General features: G+C 45.6%; 1 protein-coding gene across 1 annotated transcript in view; it reads right to left on the bottom strand.

Moving 5' to 3' along the window:
- The window catches only part of LOC139230643 (tenascin-X-like), a 293,996-nt gene that overhangs the window by 119,455 nt on the left and 152,082 nt on the right, over positions 1–22,459 (bottom strand). Inside the window, exons 16-22 of the mRNA XM_070862456.1 lie at positions 22,234–22,249; positions 20,653–20,915; positions 19,032–19,313; positions 7,849–8,130; positions 4,157–4,451; positions 1,085–1,120; positions 521–777 (exon numbers count right to left, since the gene is read on the bottom strand). Of these exons, the coding sequence (XP_070718557.1) occupies positions 521–777; positions 1,085–1,120; positions 4,157–4,451; positions 7,849–8,130; positions 19,032–19,313; positions 20,653–20,915; positions 22,234–22,249 (1,431 nt within the window). The remainder of the gene's footprint in view (positions 1–520; positions 778–1,084; positions 1,121–4,156; positions 4,452–7,848; positions 8,131–19,031; positions 19,314–20,652; positions 20,916–22,233; positions 22,250–22,459) is intronic.

Below are 22,459 nucleotides of genomic sequence, written 5' to 3'. Positions count from 1 at the left end.
CGAGAACTCTGTCTTCTTCCAATTCTGGCCTCCTGAGCATTCCCCATTTTTATCGCCCAACCATCGGTGGTCGTGCCTTCAACTGTCTAGGCCCCAAGCTCTGGAACTTCCTCCCCAAAAACTTCCCAACTCTCTACATCTCTACCTCCTTTAATTCAATCCTCATAACCGACATCTTTGACCAAACATTTGGTCACATGCCCTGATATCTCCTTGTGTGGCTCGGTGTGAAATTCTGTCTGATTTACTCTGCAGTGAAGCACCTTGGGACATTTTACGAGGCGAAAGGCGCTATATAAATGCAAGTTATTGTTACTAAGATTGAGATTGCACGAATGCATGATAATAACTTTGTCTAGTTTGTACAACGCTCGTTATGCTAATTCATAGTTTTTTTTTGCAGTCCATTCATTTAATGGCTTGCTGCACCATTACAGATTTGTACCTGAGAACAACAGAGATAAAGATTGACAGAGAGAAACACGTTCATATTAAAAGGGCCCTGACTGCTCCCAAGTACCTGTGGTGGTTGTTGCAATGGTCAGGGGTGGTGTCCGCACTCCACCGTAAATCCCGTAGAGATAGACGGTGTATCTGGTAGTAGGCTCGAGGCCTGTGATGAGGTACGCTCGCCGCCCGCCAGTGACTGTGATGTTCTGGGTCTCCTCAGAACCCTGGACTCGGTACTGTATGTAAAATGAGTCAAAGACCCTGTCCACGGTCCAGGAGAGTCGGAGCGAGTTAGCTGTGACACTGGGGACTGACAGACTGCCCAGTCTAACCGTGTCTTCCTCTGGGGAAGCTAAGAGAGAGAGGGAGGGGGAAAAAGCAACCAAACATTATGTTTCCCGCACCACAGCAGACTGAGAGAAGAGATCGCGAAGCTGTACAGGAACTGGAGGAAAGGGATTCCGACTGAATGTGGGCATGAGATCATTCTCCGAATTTAATGTCATTCGATTAAAGAACCTTGCCTCCCTACAGCGACTGAAAGCAGGATTTTGAATATTTGTTTCATGTAAATATATTTCCACACACACACACACACATACTGTGATCTTTCCAGGCAAGACTGAACCACAACTTGAGGGGAGTAATCAGTGCCTCCTGGCTACAAACCCTGCTGGATGGGAGCACGGGTCAGAAATAAAACTGTCACACAATAAAGAGGAAAGTCTTGCATTTATATAGCGCCTCTCATGGCCTCAGGACGTCCCAATGATCTTTACAGCCCATGAAGTATTTTTTAAGCGTAGTCGCTGTTGTAGTGTAGGATCTTGTAATGGATAATGTGACTGGATTATTTAATGATCTCAGGTAAAGGATCCTCTTGGGAAGAGTGATCATAGCGTGATCGAATTTCAAATTCAGTTTGAGGGTGAGAATGCTCGGTGTCAAACGAGTGTCCTGTTCTGAAATAAAGGCAATTACAAAGGTATGAAGGCAGAGTTGGCTAAAGTGGACTGGGAAAATAGATTAAAGTGTAAGATGGTAGATAAATAATGACAGACATTTGAGGAGATATTTCTTAACTGTCAGCAGATATATTCCAGTGAGAAAGAAAGACTCTAAGAGAAGGATGAGCCGTCCGTTGTTAACTAAGGGAGTAAAGGATGGTATCAAATTGAAAACAGAGGCATAAATCTTGTGAAGAATAGTGGAAGGCCAGAGGATTGGGAAATGTTTAGAAAACAGCCAAGGACAACTTATAAAATAATAGAGAGAATATAATTTATGAGAGTAAACAAGCAAGAAAAATAAAAAGAGAGATTAAGAGTATATAAAAAGCAATAGATTAGTTAAAGTAAACATTCATGCCTTAGAGGATGAAACTGGGGAATTAATAATGGGAAACGGGGAAATGGCAGAGACATTGAACAATTATTTTGTATCGATCTTCACAGCAGAAGACACTAAAAGCATCCCAATTATTGATAATCAACGAGCTATTGGGAGGGGGAACTTTAAAATATCACAACCACTAGAGAAATAGTACTAGGCAAACTAATAGGACTAAAGGTGGACAAGTCCCCTGGACCTGATGGCCTGTATCCTAGGGTCTTAAAAGAAGTGGCTGCAGAGATAGTGGATGCATTGGTTGTAATCTACCAACATTTCCTGAATTGTGGGAAGGTTGAGCAGATTGGAAAACCACAAATGTAACGCCCCTATTTAAAAAAGAAGGGAGACAGAAAGCAGGAAACTATAGACCAGTTAGCCTAACATCTGTCATTGGGAAAATGCTCTAGTCCATTATTAAGGCAGAATTAGCAGGACATTTCGAAAATCATAATACAGTCAAACAGAGTCAGCAGGGATTCATGAAAGGGAAATCATATTTGGCAAATTTGCTGGTATTCTTTGAGGATGTAACGAGCAGAGTGGATAAAGGGGAACCAGTAGATGTCATGTATTTGAATTTCCAGAAGGAATTCGATAAGGTGCCACATAAAAGGTTACTGCACAAGATAAGAGCTCACGGGGTTGGGGGTAATATGTTAACATGGATAGAGGATTGGCTAACTAACAGAAAACAGAGAGTCGGGATAAATGGGTCTGTTTCAGCTTGGCAAACTGTAACAAGTGGGGTGCCACAAGGATCAGTGCTGGGGCCTCAACTATTTACAATTTGTATTAATGACTTGCATCAAGGGACTGAGTGTAATGTAGCCAAATTTGCTGATGATACAAAGGTAAGTGGGAAAGCATGTTGTTAGGAGGTCACAAGGAATCGGCAAAGGGATATAGGCAGGCTGCGAGTGGGCAAAAATTTAGCAGATGGAGTATAATGTGGGAAAATGTGAGGTTATTTTCATTGGTCGGAAAAATATGAAAGCAAATTCTTATTTAAATGGAGAGAGATTATGAAGTGTTGCAGTACAAAGGGACCTGGGGGTCCTTGTGCATGAAACACACAGTTAGTATGCAGGTACAGCAAGTGATCAGGAAGGCAAATGGAATGTTGGCCTTTATTGCATGTGGGATAGAGTATAAAAGCAGAAAAGTCCTGCTACAACTGTACAGTTGAGGCCACACCTAGAGTACTGTGTGCAGTTTTGATTTCCTTATTTAAGGAGGAATATACTTGCATTGGAGGCTGTTCAGAGAAGGTTCACCAGGTTGATTCTGGAGATGAAGGTGTTGTCATATGAAGAAAGTTTGAGATGGTTGGGCCTATACACATTGGAGTTTAAAAGAATGAGAGGTGGTCTTATTGAAACATAAATGATAACGAGGGGGCTGGACAAGTTAAATGCAGAAACGATGTTTGCCGTCGTGGGGGAATCTAGAACTATAGAGCATAGTTTCAGAATAAGGGGCCGCCCATTTAAAACTGAAATGAGGAGGAATTTCTTCACTCTGAGGGTTGTAAATCTGTGGAATTCTCTGCCCCAGAGAGCTGTGGAGGCTGGGTCATTGAATATATTTAAGGCGGAGATTGACAGATTTTTGAGCGATAAGGGAATAAAGGGTTATGGGGAGCGGGCAGGGAAGTGGAGTTGAGGCCAAGATCAGATCAGCCATGATATTAAATAATGGAACAGGCTCGAGGGGCCAGGTGGCCGATGCCTGCTCCTATTTCTGATGATCTTATGTTCTCACACAAACCAGCAATGAGATAAAAGACCATCATATTGTTATACTCCGAGATCTCTCTCTTCTTCAAATTCTGCCCTCCTGAGCATTCCCCATTTTTATCGCCCACCATCGGTGGCCGTGCCTTCAACTGTCTAGGCCCCAAGCTCTGGAACTCCCGCCCCAAAACTTCCCAACTCTCTACATCTCTACCTCCTTTAAGAGGAACCTTAAAACTTACCTCTTTGACCAAACACTAATATCTCCTTGTGTGGATCAGTGTGAAATTCTGTCTGATTTACTCTGCAGTGAAGCACCTTGGGAAATTTTACTAGACGAAAGGCGCTATATAAATGCAAGTTATTTTTGCTAAGATTGAGGTTGCACGAATAAATTATGATAATGTTACCCAGTTTGTGCACGCTCGTTATGCTAATTCACAGCTTTTTCTCTGCAATCCAGTCGTGTAAAGGCCTGTTGCACGGGGGCAGGGTCCGTGCTTCATTACAGATTTGTACCTGAGAGTAACAGGGATAAAGACTGACAGAGAGATACACGTTCACATTAAAAGGGCCCCGACAGCTCCCAAGTACCTGTGGTGGTTGCTGCAATGGTCAAGGGCGGTGTCCGCAGTCCACCATAAATCCCGTAGAGATAGACGGTGTATCTGGTAGTAGGCTCGAGGCCTGTGATGAGGTACGCTCGCTGCCCGCCAGCGACTGTGATGTTCTGGGTCTCCTCAGAACCCTGGACTCGGTACTGTATGAAAAATGAGTCAAAGACCCTGTCCACAGTCCAGGAGAGTCGGAGCGAGTTAGCTGTGACACTGGGGACTGACAGACTGCCCAGTCTAACCGTGTCGTCCTCTGGGGAAGCTAAGAGAGAGAGAGAGGGGGAAAAAGCAACCAAACGTTACCTTTGCCCGGACCACAGCAGACTGAGAGAAGAGATCGCGAAGCTGTACAGGAACTGGAGGAAAGGGATTCCGACTGAATGTGGTCGTGAGATCATTCTCCAAATTTAACTTCATTCGATTAAAGAACCTTGCCTCCCTACAGCTACTGAAAGCAGAATTTTGAATATTTGTTTCATGTAAATATATTTGCACACACACACACACACACACACTGTGATCTTTCCAGGCAAGACTGAACCACAACTTGAGGGGAGTAATCAGTGCCTCCTGGCCACAAACCCTGCTGGGTGGGAGCACTGGTCAGAAATGAAACTGTCACACAATAAAGAGAAAAGTCTTGCATTTATATAGCACCTTTCACGGCCTCAGGACGTCCCAATGATCTTTACAGCCCATGAAGTATTTTTTAAGCGTAGTCGCTGTTGTAGTGTAGGATCTTGTAATGGGTAATGAGACTGGATTAATTAATGATCTCAGGTAAAGGATCCTCTTGGGAAGAGTGATCATAGCGTGATCGAATTTCAAATTCAGTTTGAGGGTGAGAAAGCTCGGTATCAAACGAGTGTCCTGTTCTTAAATAAAGGCAATTACAAAGGTATGAAGACAGAGTTGGCTAAAGTGGACTGGGAAAATAGATTCAAGTGTAAGATGGCAGATAAGTAATGACAGACATTTAAGGAGATATTTCATAACTCTCAGCAGATATATTCCAGTGAGAAAGGAAGACTCGAAGAGAAGGTTGAACCATCCGTGACTAACTAAGGGAGTAAAGGATGGTATCAAATTGAAAAGAAAGTCATTCAATGTCGCGAAGAATAGTGGAAGGCCAGAGAATTGGGAAATGTTTAGAAACCAGCCAAGGAGGACTAATAAAATAATAGAGAGAAGATAGTTTATGAGAGTAAACGTGCAAGAAAAATAAAACAGACAGTAAGAGCTTCTGCAGATATATAAAAAGGAAGAGAGCAGTTAAAGTAAACGCTGGTCCCTCAGGGGATGAGACTGGGGAATTAATAATGGGAACAGGGAGATGGCAAAATTTGAACAATTATTTTGTCTTCACATTAGAAGACACTAAAAGCACCCCTATTATTGATAATCAAGGGGCTATTGGGAGGGGGAACGTAAAATTATCACTATGACTAGATAAATAGTTCCAGGCAAACTAATGGGTCTTAAGGTGTAACTGTCCTCTGGACCTGATAGCCTGCATCGTAAGGACTTAAAAGAAATAGCTGCAGAGATAGTGGATGCATTGGTTGTAAGTTACCAAAGTTCACTGGATTCTGGAGAGTTTCCAGCAGATTGGAAAACCGCAAATGTAACGCCCCTATTTAAAAAAAAGGAGGCAGACAGAAAGCAGGAAACTATCGACCAGTTAGCCTGACATCTGTGGTCGGGAAATGCTGGAGTCCATTATTAAGGAAGTACTAGCGCGACATCTAGAAAATTATTTTACAGTCAAGCAGAGTCAGTATGGTTTTATGAAAGGGAAATCATATTTGACAAATTTGCTGGAGTTCTTTGAGGATGTAATGAGCAGGGTGGATAAGGGGGAACCAGTGGATGTAGTATATTTGGTTTTCCAGAAGGCATTCGATAAGATGCCACATAAAAGGTTACTGCACAAGATAAGAGCTCACGGGGTTGGGGGTAATATGTTAACATGGATAGAGGATTGGCTAACTAACACAAAACAGAGAGTCGGGATAAATAGGTCATTTTCCAGTTGGCAAACAGTGACTACTGGGGTGCCACAGGGATCAGTGCTGGGGCCTCAACTATTTACAATCTAAATTAATGACTTGGATGAAGGGACCGAAGGTAACATAGCCAAGTTTGCTGATGATACAAAGATGGGTGGGAAAGCAAGTTGTGATGAGGACACAAAGAATCTACAAAGGGATACAGACAGGCTAAGTGAGTGGGCAAACATTGGGCAGATGGAGTACAATGTGGGAAAGTGTGAGGTTATCCACTTTGGCAGGAAAAATAAAAATGCAAATTATTATTTAAATGGAGAGAGATTATGAAGTGTTGCAGTACAAAGGGACCTGGGGGTCCTTGTGCATGAAACACGCAGTTAGTATGCAAGTACAGCAAGTGATCAGGAAGGCAAATGGAATGTTGGCCTTTATTGCAAGGGGGATAGAGTATAAAAGCAGAGAAGTCCTGCTACAACTGTACAGGGTATTTGTGAGGCCACACCTGGAGTACTGTGTACAGTTTTGGTTTCCTTATTTAAGGAGGGATATACTTGCATTGGAGACTGTTCAGAGAAGGTTCACGAGGTTGATTCTGGAGATGAAGGTGTTGTCATATGAAGAAAGGTTGAGATGGTTGGGCTAATACACATTGGAGTTTAGAAGAATGAGAGGTGGTCTTATTGAAACATAAATGATAACGAGGGGGCGGGACAAGTTGGATTCAGGAACGATGTTTGCGGTTGTGGGGGAATCTAGAACTAGGGACCATAGTTTCAGAATAAGGGGCCGCCCATTTAAAACTGAAATGAGGAGGAATTTCTTCTCTCTGAGGGTTGTAAATCTGTGGACTTCTCTGCCCCAGAGAGCTGTGGAGGCTGGGTCATTGAATATATTTAAGGCGGAGATCGACAGATTTTTGAGCGATAAGGGAATAAAGGGTTATGGGGAGCGGGCAGGGAAGTGGAGTTGAGGCCAAGATCAGATCAGCCATGATATTAAATAATGGAGCAGGCTCGAGGAGCCAGGTGGCCGATGCCTGCTCCTATTTCTTATGATCTTATGTTCTCACACAAACCAGCAATGAGATAAAAGACCATCATATTGTTATACTCCGAGATCTCTGTCTTCTTCAAATTCTGGCCTCCTGAGCATCCCCCATTTTTATCGCCCAACCATCGGTGGCCGTGCCTTCAACTGTCTAGGCCCCAAGCTCTGAAACTCCCTCCCCAAAACTTCCCAACTCTCTACATCTCTACCTCCTTTAAGAGGAACCTTAAAACTTACCTCTTTGACCAAACATTTGGTCACATGCTCTAATATCTCCTTGTGTGGCTCGGTGTGAAATTCTGTCTGATTTACTCTGCAGTGAAGCACCTTGGGAAATTTTACTAGGCGAAAGGCGCTATATAAATGCAAGTTATTTTTGCTAAGATTGAGGTTGCATGAATGAATTATGATAATGTTACCCAGTTTGTGCAACGCTCGTTATGCTAATTCACAGCTTTTTCTCCGCAATCCAGTCGTGTAAAGGCCTGTTGCACGGGGGCAGGGCCCGTGCTTCATTACAGATTGTACCTGAGAATAACAGGAATAAAGACTGACAGAGGGAAACATGTTCACATTAAAAGGGCCCCGACAGCTCCCAAGTACCTGTGGTGGTTGTTGCAATGGTCAAGGGCAGTGTCCGCACTCCACCATAAATCCCGTAGAGATAGACGATGTATCTGGTAGTAGGCTCGAGGCCTGTGATGAGGTACGCTCGCTGCCCGCCAGCGACTGTGATGTTCTGGGTCTCCTCAGAATCATGGCCTCGGTACTGTATGAAAAATGAGTCAAAGACCCTGTCCACCGTCCAGGAGAGTCGGAGCGAGTTAGCCGTGACACTGGGGACTGACAGACTGCCCAGTCTGACCCTGTCGTCCTCTGGGGAAGCTAAGAGAGAGAGGGGGGAAAAAGCAACCAAACGTTACCGTTGCCCGGACCACAGCAGACTGAGAGAAGAGATCGAGAAGCTGTACAGGAACTGGAGGAAAGGGATTCCGACTGAATGTGGGCACGAGATCATTCTCCGAATTTAACGTCATTTGATTAAAGAACCTTGCCTCCCTACAGCTACTGAAAGCAGAATTTTAAATATTTGTTTCATGTAAATATATTTCCACACACACACACACACACACTGTGATCTTTCCAGGCAAGACTGAACCACAACTTGAGGGGAGTAATCAGTGCCTCCTGGCTACAAACCCTGCTGGATGGGAGCACGGGTCAGAAATAAAACTGTCACACAATAAAGAGGAAAGTCTTGCATTTATATAGCGCCTTTAATGTACTGAAACGTCCTAAGCCGCTTCACACGAATTTCATAAATTGAGGCAATTTGACATCGAGCCACATAAGGAGAAATTACAGCAGGTGACCTGAAGCTTGATTAAAGAGATAGGTTTTTAAGGAGGAAAGTGAGGTGGAGAGGTGGAGAGGTTTAGGGAGGGAGTTCCAGAGCTTGGGGCCCAGGCAGCTGAAGGCACGGCCACCGATGGTGGAGCGATTATAATCAGGGATGTTCAGGAGGGAAGAATTAGAGGAGTGCAGATATCTCAGGGGGTTGTGGGGCTGGAGGGGATTACAGAGATAGGGAGGGGCGAGGGCCATGGAGGAATTTGTAAACAAGGGGGAGAATTTTGAAATCGAGGCGTTGCTTAACGTGGAGGCAATGTAGGTCGGTGAGCACAGAGGATGATGGGTGAGCGGGACTTGGTGCGAGTTAGGACACGGCCTGCCCAGTTTTGGATGACCTCAAGTTTATGTAGGATAGCCAGCCAGGAGTGCGTTGGAATAGACAAGTCTAGAGGTAACAAAGGTGTGGATGAAGGCTTCAGCAGCAGATGAGCTGAGGCAGGGGGCGGAGACGGGCGATTTTATAGAGATGGAAATAGACGGTCTTAGTAATGTGTCCCCTACACTACAACAGTACTACAATTCAAAGGTACTTCATTGGCTATAAAGCGCTTTGGGACGTCCTGAGTCTGTGACAGGCCCAGCCTGAGTCCCAAACTCACATCTTTCTCCGCTTTCTCTCCGATCTCCCCTCTTGACCACTCCGCACTCATCTTGTCCATAAGATCCACTTCCTGCTCCTTTGACCCTATTCCCACCATACTGCTGACCACTCAACTTCTGTTTTTGGCTCCCATGTTAGCTGACATTGTTAATGGCTCTCTCCCCTCAGATACTGTCCCACTCTCCCTCAAATCTGCCTTCATCGCCCGTCTCCTCAAAAAAACAACCCTTGACCCCTCCGTCCTTGCAAACTATCGCCCCACCTCCATCCTCCCTTTCCTTTCCAAACTCCTTGAACGTGTTGTCACCTCCCAAATCCGTGACCATCCTTTCCTGAATTCAATATTTGAATCCCTTCAATCTGTTATCCGCCCCGACCACAGTGCCGAAACAGTTCTCATCAAAGTCACAAATTACGTCCTTTGTGACTGTAACAAAGGTAAACTATCCCTCCTCGTCCTCCTGGACCTGTCTGCAGCCTTTGACACAGTTGACCATTCCATCCTCCTCCAATACCTCTCCACCATCGTCCAGCTAGATGGGACTGCACTCGCCTGGTTCCATTCTTATCTAACTAATCGTAGCCAGAAAATCTTCTGCAATGTTTTCTTTTCCCACTCCCGTATCGTTACCTCTAGCATCCCCCAAGGATCTATCCTTGGCCCCTCCTATTTCTCATCTATATGCTGCCCCTTGGCGAAATCATCCGAAAACACGGCGTCAGTTTCCACATCTACGCTGATGACACCCAGCTCTACCTCACTACCACTTCTCTGAACCCCTCCCGGTCTCTAAATTGTCAGATTGCTTGTCCGACATCCTGTTCTGCATGAGCAGAAGTTTTCTCCAATTGAACATTGGGAAGACTGAAGCCATTGGCCATCCGGCCACAAATCCCCAGAATAACTAAAACCGCCTCTTTCTACCTCCATAACATCGCCCGGTTCTGCCCCTGCCTCAGCTCATCCGCTGTTGAAGCCTTTAGCCACACCTTTGTTGCCTCTAGACTTGACTATTCCAACACACTCCTGGCTGGCCTCCCACGTTCCACCCTACGTAAACCAGAGGTGATCCGAAACTCGGCAGCCCGTGTCCTAACTCGCACCAAGTCCCACTCACCCATCACCCCCTGTGCTCGCCGACCTACATTGGCTCCCGGTTAAACAACGCCTCGATTTCAAAATTCTCATCCTTGTTTACAACTCCCTCCATGGCCCTCGCCCCTCCCTATCTCTGTAATCCCCTCCAGCCCCACAACCCCCCGAGATGTCTGCGCTCCTCTAATTCTGCCCTCCTGACCATCCCTGATTATAATCGCTCCACCATCGGTGGCCGTGCCTTCAGCTGCCTGGGCCCCAAGCTCTGGAACTCCCTCCCTAAACCTCTCCGCCTCTCCACCTCACTTTCCTCCTTCAACCCGCTCCTTAAACCCTCCCTCTGTGACCGAGCTTTTAGTCACCTGCCGTAATTTCTACTTATAGCTCAGTGTCAAAATGTTTTACACGAGAACATAAGAAAATTAGAAATAGGAGCAGGAGGAGGCCATTTGACCCCTCGAGCCTGCTCCACCATTGAATAAGATCCTGTCTGATCTGATCATGGACTCAGCTCCACTTCCCCGCCCACTCCCCATAACCCTTTATTCCCTTATCGCTCAAAAATCTATCTATCTCCACCTTAAATATATTCAATGACCCAGCCTGCACAGCTCTCTGGGGCAGAGAATTCCACAGATTTACAACCCTCTGAGAGAAGAAATTTCTCCTCATCTCAGTTCTAACACTATGCCCCCTAGTTCTAGATTCTCCCACTAGAGGAAACATCCTCTCTGCATCTACCCTGTCCATCACCCTCAGCATCGATAAAATCACCTCTCATTCTTCTAATCTCCAATGAACAGACGCCCAACCTACTCAACCTTTCCTCATAAGTCAACCCCCTCATCTCCAGAATCAACCGAGTGAACCTTCTCTGACTGCTTCCAATACAAGTATATCCTTCCTTAAATATGGAGATCAAAACTGTACGCAGTATTCCAGGTGTGGTCTCACCAATATTCTGTACAGTTGTAGCTGGACATCTCTGCTTCTATACTCTATCCCCCTTGCAATAAAAGCCAACATTCCATTTGCCTTCCTGATCACTTGCTGTACCTGCATACTAATTTTTTGTGTTTCATGCACAAGTACCCCCAGGTCCCTTTGTACTGCAGCATTTTGTAAATAATAATTTGCATTTTTATTTTTCCTGGAAAAGTGGATAACCTCACACTTTCCCACATTATACTTCATCTGCCCAGTGTTTGCCCACTCACTTAGCCTGGCTATATCCCTTTACAGATTCTTTGTGTCCTCATCACAACTTGCTTTCCCACCCATCTTTGTATCATCAGCAAACTTGGCTATGTTACTCTCGGTCCCTTCATCCAAGTCATTAATATAGATTGTAAATAGTTGAGGCCCCAGCACCGATCCCTGTGGCACCCCACTAGTCACTATTTGCCAACCAGAAAATGAACCGTTTATCCCAACTCTCTGTTTTGTGTTAGTTAGCCAATCCTCTATCCATGTTAATATATTACCTCTAACCCCACAAGCTCTTTTCTTGTGCAGTAATCTTTTATGCGACACCTTATCGAATGCCTTCTGGAAATCCAAATACACCACATCCACTGGTTCCCCCTTATCCACCCTGCTCATTACATCCTCAAAGAACTCCAGCAAATTTATCAAACATGATTTCCCTTTTATAAAACCATGCTGACTCTGCTTGACTGTATTATGCTTTTCCAAATGTCCTGCTTCTTTAATAATGGACTGTATCATGTATGTAAGCTTGGTTTTACTAGCCACCAGATGGCGCCACTGTCGGAGGTCATTGGGCTGTACGCACGTGTGTGCGGCCCAGGTATAAAAGGCAAGCCATCATGTAATGTGATCACTTTGGGCCCTAATAAAGCAGAGCCAGGTTTGTACCTGTGTTAGTTTACAGTATTCAGTCTATCGAGTTATTACATACATAACATTTGGCGACGGGGTAACTTAAGAACCTTCACATGCACAAATGAGCACAATTGGAATTCTGGAGATTCGTGGAGGGAGAGGACTGGGCAGATTTTGTAGCTCGCCTGGACCAGTACTTCGTGGCCATCAAAATGGAGGAACCCACTGACGCAGTTAGGCGCAGGGCGGTCTTCCTCACGGTTTGCGGTCTGAAAATCTATGGACTCACAAAGAATCTTCTCTCGCCTGCAAGTCCAACGGACAAGGACTACGAAGAATTGTGTGCTCTGGTACGTGACCATCTCAAACCCGAAGAAGGCATCATCATCTCACGATATCGATTCTACAAGCACGTTCGTTCTGAGGGCCAGGACGTGTCGGAATTCGTTGCTGACCTAAGACGTCTAGCTGGATCGTGTAAGGTCGAAAACACGTTGGGAGACATGCTGCGGGACTTCTTTGTAATAGGCATCAATCACGAGGTGATGCTGTGTAAGCTACTGGCGGTGGAGACGCTGGATTTGAGCAAGGCCATCACGATTGTCCAAGCATACGTGACGATGGACAAAAACTTAAAGCAGATATCATCGAAAAATCAGAACTCGGCAGGTACTGTAAACAAGATTGTATCATCGTTTGGCAGAGCTGCATATGGCAGGGCCTACTTGACTGCGTACGCAAAACCTGTGGCTGCCCAAAGTCCGCCAACGGGAATTAATTCGATTTCACCATGTTGTCATTGTGGGGGCAATCATCGACCTCATCAGTGTCGGTTTAAGCAGTACATTTTTAAATTCTGTTCGACATTGGGGTATCTCCAGCACATGTGTCCACAGCTGATCAAGCGTGGTGTGATACACCATGTGGAGGATGATGACCAGTCTAGCGCAGATCCGGATATGCAATCCGAGATACCAGAAGAGGGAGTGTACAGACTGTATTCGCTCCTAACAAAGAGGCAACCGATAATGATTAATGTGAAACTTAACGGTGTGCCGGTACCGATGGAATTGAACATGGGTGCGAGTCAATTAATATTGAGCCAGAGGACATTCGACAAGCTGTGGGATACTAAGGCTGTGAGGCCTAAGCTGAGTCCAGTTAATGCCAAGTTCCATACGTACACTAAAGAACTCATAACGGATAACAGAGATTGGCAGTGCAGTAGTCAAGGTGTAGTATGGTGGTGCGGTTAATGATTTACCATTATGGATTGTTCCAGGCAATGGTCCAACACTGTTCGGCAGGAATTGGCTGGAAAAAATCAAATGGAATTGGAACGCTATCAAAGCGTTGTCCTCGGAGGATGATACTCCATGTGCTCAAGTGCTGAGCAAGTTCCCCTTGCTGTTTGAATCAGGCATCGGCAATTTCACGGGAGCCAAGGTACAGATCCACGTGGACTTGGATGCAAGACCCGTCCATCATAAAGCTTGGGCGGTTCCGTAAATGATGAGGGAGAAGGTCGAAATCGAACTGGACAGACTTCAGCGTGAAGGGGTCATATCACCGGTCAAATTTAACGAATGGGCCAGCCCCATTGTTCCTGTGTTGAAAAGTGATGGCACTGTCCGGATTTGTGGAGACTACAAGGTTATGATCAACCGAGTTTCGAAACAGGATCAATACCCGTTACCGAAGGCTGATGACCTGTTTGCAACGCTAGTCATTCACTAAACTGGATCTGACATCGGCCTACATGACACAGGAGCTGGTCAAGACATCGAAGAAACTTACGTGCATCAACACTCATAAAGGACTGTTTATCTACAACAGGTGTCCTTTCAGAATTCGCTCGGCTGCAGCCATATATCAGAGGAACATGGAGAGTCTACTGAAGTCCGTCGCTAGAATCGTCATGTTCCAAGATGACATCCTGGTCACAGGTCGTGACACCACCGGACATCTGAACAACCTGGAAGAGGTTCTACATCGTCTGGACAAAGTGGGACTCAGACTGAAATGTTCGAAGTGCGTCTTCATGGCACCGGAAGTCGAATTCCTGGGGAGGAAAATTGCTGCTGACGGCATCAGGCCTACGGACTTGAAAACCAAGGCCATCAAAAATGCACCCAAGCCTCAGAATGTGACGGAGCTGTGTTCATTCCTTGGTCTACTCAACTACTTCGGTAATTTCCTACCTAGATTGAGCACTTCATTAGAGCAACTGCACATGCTGCTAAGAAAAGGCGACAACTGGGTTTGGGATGCATCTCAAGATAGAGCTTTTGAGAAAGCTACTAATCTGCTTTGCTCTAACAAGCTGCTGGTATATTATGATCCGTGTAAGCGTCTAGTATTGGCCTGTAATGCTTCATCATATGGAGTTGGTTGCGTGCTCCAACAAGCGAATGAGTCGGGTAAACTACAACCTGTTGCGTATGCTTCTAAAAGTTTGTCAACAGCGGAAAGAGCCTAAAGCATGGTAGAAAAAGAAGCAATAGCCTGTGTGTATGGGGTTAAAAAGATGCATCAATACCTGTTTGGTCTTCGGTTTGAACTGGAAACAGATCACAAGCCACTCATCTCATTGTTTTTGGAAAACAAATAAATACCAATGCATCTTCCCGCATCCAGAGGTGGGCGCTCACATTATCTGCCTACGATTATGTCATTCGCCATAGACCTGGCACCGAGAATGGTGCCGATGCACTGAGTCATCTGTCATTGCCCACACCGGAGGTGGAGATGCCACAATCTGCACACCTATTGTTAGTTATGATTGCTTTTGAAAGTGAAGGAATCCCTGTCACGGCTCAACAAGTTAAGACGTGGACCAGCCAGGACCCGATATTATCGGTTGTGAAACGTTGTGTCCTTAGTGGTGATTGGTCTGCCATACCCAAGCAAATGGGTGATGAGACCAAACCTTACAACCATCGCAAAGACAAACTATCCATTCAGTCAGATTGTATACTGTGGGGTAATCGTGTTGTTATGCCTAAGAAAGGGAGAGAGAAATTTGTACATGATCTACATAGCACTCATCCCGGTATTGTCATAATGAAAGCCATTGCCAGGTCTCATGTATGGTGGCCTGGAATTGACTCTGATCTGGAATCATGTGTGCATCAGTGCAACACTTGCATGCAGCTTAGTAAAGTACCAGCGGAATCGCAGCTGAGTCTGTGGTCATGGCCATCTAAACCATGGTCCAGGATCCACATCGACTTTGCAGGTCCCTTCCTGGGAAAGATGTTTTTAGTTATGGTGGATGCATATTCCAAGTGGATAGAGTGTATAATCATGTCATCCAGTACATCCACATCCACGAGAGCCTTCGTGTCATGTTTGCCACTCATGGTCTGCCCGACATTGTTGTGAGCGACAACGGACCTTGCTTCACTAGTCTGGAGTTTCAAGAGTTCATGAAACTCAATGGTATCAACCATGTGAGGTCAGCATCATTCAAACCCGCATCTAATGGACAAACAGAGCGTGCGGACCAAACCATCAAGCAGAGCATGAATCGTGTAACTCAAGGTTCACTGCAGACTCGCTTGTCATGCATATTGCTTAGTTACAGGACAAGACCTCACACGCTTACCGGGGTCCACCCTGCTGAACTATTGATGAAGAGAAGTTTCAATAGCAAGCTCTCTCTTGTCCACCCTGACTTGAACGATCATAAAAACATAGAAACATAGAAAATATGTGCAGGAGTAGGCCATTCGGCCCTTCGAGTCTGCACCACCATTCAATAAGATCATGGCTGATCATTCACCTCAGTACCCCTTTCCTGCTTTCTCTCCATACCCCTTGATCCCTTTATCCGTAAGGGCCACATCTAACTTCCTCTTGAATATATCTAACAAACTGGCCTCAACAACGTTCTGTGGTACAGGTTCACCACTCTGAGTGAAGAAGTTTCTCCTCATCTCGGTCCTAAATGGCTTACCCCTTATCCTTAGACTGCGACCCCTGGTTCTGGACTTCCCCAACATCAGGAACATTCTTCCTGCATCTAACCTGTCCAGTCCCATCAGAATTTTATATGTTTCTATGAGCTCCCCTCTCATTCTTCTAAACTCCAGTGAATACAGATCCAGTCGATCCAGTCTCTCCTCATATGTCAGTCCTGCCATCCCGGGAATCAGTCTGGTGAACCTTCGCTGCACTCCCTCAATAGCAAGAACGTCCTTCCTCAGATTAGGAGACCAAAACTGAACACAATATTCCAGGTGAGGCCTCACCAAGGCCCTGTACAACTGCAGTAACACCTCCCTGCTTCCTATATTCAAATCCTCTAGCTATGAAGGCCAACATACCATTTGCCTTCTTCACCGCCTGCTGTACCTGCATGCCAACTTTCAATGACTGATGAACCATGACACCAAGTTCTCGTTGCACCTCCCCTTTTCCTAATCTGCCACCATTCAGATAATATTCTGCCTTCGTGTTTTTGCCACCAAAGTGGATAACCTCACATTTATCCACATTATACTTCATCTGCCATGCATTTGCCCACTCACCGAACCTGTCCAAGTCACCCTGTAGCCTCTTAGCATCCTCCTCACAGCTCACACCGCCACCCAGCTTAGTGTCATCTGCAAACTTGGAGATATTACACTCAATTCATCTAAATCATTGATGTATATTGTAAATAGCTGGGGTCCCAGCATTGAGCCCTGCGGGACCCCACTAGTCACTGCCTGCCATTCTGAAAAGGACCCGTTTATCCCGACTCTCTGATTCCTGTCTGCCAACCAGTTCTCTATTCACGTCAATACATTACCACCAATACCATGTGATTTAATTTTGCACACCAATCTCTTGTGTGAGACCTTGTCAAAAGCTTTTTGAAAATCGAAAGACACCACATCCACTGGTTCTCCCTTGTCCACTCTACTAGTTACATCCTCAAAAAATTCTTGAAGATTTGTCAAACATGATTTCCCTTTCATAAATCCATGCTGACTTGGACTGATCCTGTCACTGCTTTCCAAATGTGCTGCTATTTCATCTTTAATAATTGATTCCAACATTTTCCCCACTACTGATGTCAGGCTGACCGGTCTATAATTCCCCGTTTTCTCTCTCCCTCCTTTTTAAAAAAGTGGTGTTACATTAGCTACCCTCCAGTCCATAGGAACTGATCCAGAGTCGATAGACTGTTGGAAAATTATCACCAAATGCATCCAGTATTTCTAGGGCCACTTGCTTATGTTGAATACAGACGTCAAAGTCAGCAGTGGTATCATGATTGCACTGCTGTGTCACGCGACATATCTGTTAACGATCCTGTGTATGTACTAAATTATGGTCAAGGTCCCAAGTGGATCGCTGGCACTGTTATGGCCAAGGAGGATAACAGAGTGTTTATCGTCAAGCTCAAGAATGGACAGAGATGCAGGAAACATGTCGATTAGATATAGCTGCGGTACACGGATGAGACGGAACAGTCTGAGGAAGACACAATCAGTGACCAACCTACCCTCAGTCATCAGAGGACTCCGCTGTCATCAATGAATCTGGACTTTCAATCGCTGACATGGTCAATGAATCTGGACTTTCAATCCCTGACGTGGTCATTGTCACTCCCATCAGATCGGCTACCCAGCCCCCAGTCATAACAGACTCAGAATGCTCACCCAAGGCTGGAGTTGAACTGAGATGTTCAACTCGGGAGTGGAAAGCCCCGGACCGTCTCAATTTGTAAAAGGACTGTTACTAATATCTTAAAGGGGGATATTGTCATGTATGTATGCTAGGGGGTTACTAGCCACCAGGAGGCGCCACTGTTGGAGGTCATTGGGCTGTATGCACGTGTGTGTGGCCCAGGTATAAAAGGCTAGCCATCATGTAATATAATCCTTTTGGGCCCTAATAAAGTACAGCCAGGTTTGTGGCTGTGTTAGTTTACAGTATTCAGTCTAGCGAGTTGTTACATACGTAACAGACTGCAGCATTTTCCCAGCGACAGATGTTAGGCTAATTGGTCTATAGTTTCCTGCTTTCTGTCTCCCTCCCTTTTTAAATAAGGGGGCTACATTAATGGTTTTCCAATCCGCTGGGACCTCTCCAGAATCCAGGGAATTTTGGTGGATTACAACCAATGCATCCACTATCTCTGCAGCTACTTCCTTTAAGACCCAAGGATGTAAGGCATCAGGTCCAGGGGACTTGTCCTCCTTTAGTCCCATTATTTTACTGAGTATTTTTCTTCAGTGACAGTGATTGGTTTAAGTTCCTCCCTCCCTATAGCCCCTTGATTATCCACCATTGGGATGTTTTTAATGTCTTCTAATGTGAAGACCGCTATAAAATATTTGTTCAAAGTCCCTGTTCCCCATTATTAATTCCTCAGTCTCATCCTCTAGGCGACCAACGTTTACTTTCGCTAGTCGCTTAATTTTTATATACCTGTAGAAACTCTTACTATCTGTTTTTATATTTCTTGCTAGTTTTCTCATAATCCATCTTCTCCCTTTTATTATTTTTTTCGTCCTTTGCTGGTTTAAAAAAAATTCCCAATCCTCTGGGATAATGTCATATTACTCCTGTGACATGCCTTGGGACATTTTACTAGGCGAAAGGCGCTATATAAATGCAAGTTATTTTTGCTGAGATTGAGGTTGCATGAATGAATTATGATAATGTTACCCAGTTTGTGCAACGCTCGTTATGCTAATTCACAGCTTTTTCTCCGCAATCCAGTCGTGTAAAGCAGGGCCCGTGCTTCATTACAGATTGTACCTGAGAATAACAGGGATAAAGACAGACCGAGAGAAACATGTTCACATTAAAAGGGCCCCGACTGCTCCCAAGTACCTGTGGTGGTTGTTGCAATGGTCAAGGGCGGTGTCCGCAGTCCACCATAAATCCCGTAGAGATAGACGATGTATCTGGTAGTAGGCTCGAGGCCTGTGATGAGGTACGCTCGCTGCCTGCCAGCGACTGTGATGTTCTGGGTCTCCTCAGAACCCTGGACTCGGTACTGTATGAAAAATGAGTCAAAGACCCTGTCCACCGTCCAGGAGAGTCGGAGCGAGTTCGCCGTGACACTGGGGACTGACAGACTGCCCAGTCTAACCCTGTCGTCCTCTGGGGAAGCTAAGAGAGAGAGAGAGGGGGGAAAAGCAACCAAACGTTACCTTTGCCCGGACCACAGCAGACTGAGAGAAGAGATCGAGAAGCCGTACAGGAACTGGAGGAAAGGGATTCTGACTGAATGTGGCCACGAGAACAGTCTCCAAATTTAACGTCATTCGATTAAAGAACTTTGCCTCCCTACAGCGACTGAAAGCAGAATTCGAAGCTTGTTTCATGTAAATATATTTCCACACACACACACGCACATACTGTGATCTTTCCAGGCAAGACCGAACCACAACTTGAGGGGAGTAATCAGTGCCTCCTGGCCACAAACCCTGCTGGATGGGAGCACGGGTCAGAAATAAAACTGTCACACAATAAAGAGGAAAGTCTTGCATTTATATAGCGCCTTTCATGGCCTCAGGATGTCCCAATGATCTTGACAGCCCATGAAGTATTTTTGAAGTGTAGTCACTGTTGCGATGTAGGAAACGTGGCAGTCTATTTGTGCACAGCAAGCTCCCACAAAGAACAATGAGATAAATGACCATCATACTGTTATGCTTCCACTGCTCAGCGCTCCTCCAATGCTGGCCTCTTGCCCATCCACCATTTCCATCGCTCCACGATTGGTGGCCATGCCTTCAGGTGCCTAGGCTACAATCTCTGGAATTCCCTCCCTCTCTGCCTCTCTCACTCACAGTCTCAGGATCAGGGGCAGGCCATTCAAGACAGCGATGAGGAGGAATTTCTTCACTCAGAGGGTTGTAAATCTTTTGAATTATTTACCCCAAAGGGCTGTGGATGTTGAGTCATTGAGTATACTCTAGGGGCAGCAACGGATATGGGGCTCAGGCAGGAAAATGGAGTTGAGGCCGGAGATCAACCATGATGATATTAAATGGCAGAGCAGGCTCGAAGGGCCATATGGCTGACTCCTGGTCCTATTTCTTATGTTCACTCCTCCTTTAAGTCGCTTCTTAAAACCTACCTCTTTGACCAAACATTTAGTCACCTACCCCAATATCTTCTTTTGTGGCTCGGTGTCAAATTCTGTCTGATTTACTCTGCAGTGAAGCACCTTGGGATGTTTTACTAGACGAAAGGCGCTATATAAATGCAAGTTATTTTTGCTAAGATTGAGATTGCACGAATGAATTATGATAATGTTACCCAGTTTGTGCAACGCTCGTTATGCTAATTCACAGCTTGTTCTCCGCAATCCAGTCGTGTAAAGGCCTGTTGCACGGGGGCAGGGCCTGTGCTTCATTACAGATTGTACCTGAGAATAACAGGAATAAAGACTGACCGAGAGAAACATGTTCACATTAAAAGGGCCCTGACTGCTCCCAAGTACCTGTGGTGGTTGTTGCAATGGTCAAGGGCGGTGTCCGCAGTCCACCATAAATCCCGTAGAGATAGACGATGTATCTGGTAGTAGGCTCGAGGCCTGTGATGAGGTACGCTCGCTGCCTGCCAGCGACTGTGATGTTCTGGGTCTCCTCAGAACCCTGGACTCGGTACTGTATGAAAAATGAGTCAAAGACCCTGTCCACAGTCCAGGAGAGTCGGAGCGAGTTAGCCGTGACACTGGGGACTGACAGACTGCCCAGTCTAACCCTGTCGTCCTCTGGGGAAGCTAAGAGAGAGAGGGGGGGAAAAGCAACCAAACGTTACCGTTGCCCGGACCACAGCAGACTGAGAGAAGAGATCGAGAAGCTGTACAGGAACTGGAGGAAAGGGATTCCGACTGAATGTGGGCACGAGATCTTTCTCCGAATTTAACGTCATTCGATTAAAGAACCTTGCCTCCCTACAGCTACTGAAAGCAGAATTCGAAGCTGGTCTCATGTAAATATATTTCCACACACACACACACACACACACACACACACTGTGATCTTTCCAGGCAAGACTGAACCACAACTTGAGGGGAGTAATCAGTGCCTCCTGGCCACAAACCCTGCTGGGTGGGAGCACAGGTCAGGAATAAAACTGTCACACAATAAAGAGGAAAGTCTTGCATTTATATAGCCCCTTTCATGGCCTCAGGACGTCCCAAAGATCTCTACAGCCTATAAAGTACTTTTGAAGTGTAGTCACTGTTGTAATGTAGGAAACGTGGCAGTCTATTTGTGCACAGCAAGCTCCCACACATGTGATAAATGACCATCATATTGTGATGCCCCAAGAACTCAGTGTTCCAAGTCTGGCCCCTTGCATATCCCCCATTCATCGCTCCACCATCGGTGGCCGTGTCTTCAGCTGCCTGGGCCCCAAGCTCTGGAACTCCCTCCCTAAACCTCGATCACTCAGAATCTCAGGATAAGGGAGCGAGTGTAATGTATCCAAGTTTGCTGATGATACAAAGCTAGGTGGGACAGTAAGCTGTGAGTAGAACACAAGGAGTTTGCAAAGGGATATAGATAGACTTAGTGAGTGGGCAGGAAGGTGGCAGATGGAGTATAATGTGGGGAAAGGTGAGGTTATTCACTTTGGTAGGAAAAATAGAAACAGAATATTTTTTAAATGGTGAGAAACTTTTAAATGTTGGTGTTGAGAGATTTGAGTGTCCTTGGGCAAGAAACACAGAACGCTAGTATGCAGGTACAGCAAGCAACAAGGCAAATGGCCTGTTGTCCTTTATTACAAGGGGGTTGGAGTATAAGAATAAGGAAGTCTTGCTACAATTGTACAGGGCCTTGGTGAGACCACACCTGGAGTACTGTGAACAGTTTGGGTCTCCTTATCTAAGGAAGGATACACTTGCCTTGGAGGTGGTTCAACGGAGGCTCACTAGATTGATTCCTGGGATGAGCGGGCTGTCTTATGATGAGAGAATGTGTAGAATGGGCCGATACTCTCTGGAGTTGAGAAGAATGAGAGATGATCTCATTGAAACATACAAGATTCTGAGGGGGATTGACAGGGTAGATGCTGAGAGGTTGTTTCCCCTGGCTGGAGCGTCTAGAACTAGGGGGCACCGTCTCAGGAGAAGGGGTCGGTCATTTAAGACAGAGATGAGGAGGAATTTCTTCACTGAGGGTTGTGAATGTTTGCAATTCTCTGCCGCAGAGGGCTGTGGATGCTGAGTCTCTGAATATATTCACGGCTCAGACAGATAGATTTGTGGAGTCTGGGGGAATCGAGGGATATGGAGATCG

This window comes from Pristiophorus japonicus, chromosome 19 (assembly GCF_044704955.1).
Source record: "Pristiophorus japonicus isolate sPriJap1 chromosome 19, sPriJap1.hap1, whole genome shotgun sequence".
In the NCBI taxonomy this organism is placed as follows: Eukaryota; Metazoa; Chordata; class Chondrichthyes; family Pristiophoridae; genus Pristiophorus; species Pristiophorus japonicus.
The sequence above is the reverse complement of the archived record's forward strand: the minus strand, read 5'-3'. Positions and strand labels throughout refer to the sequence as shown.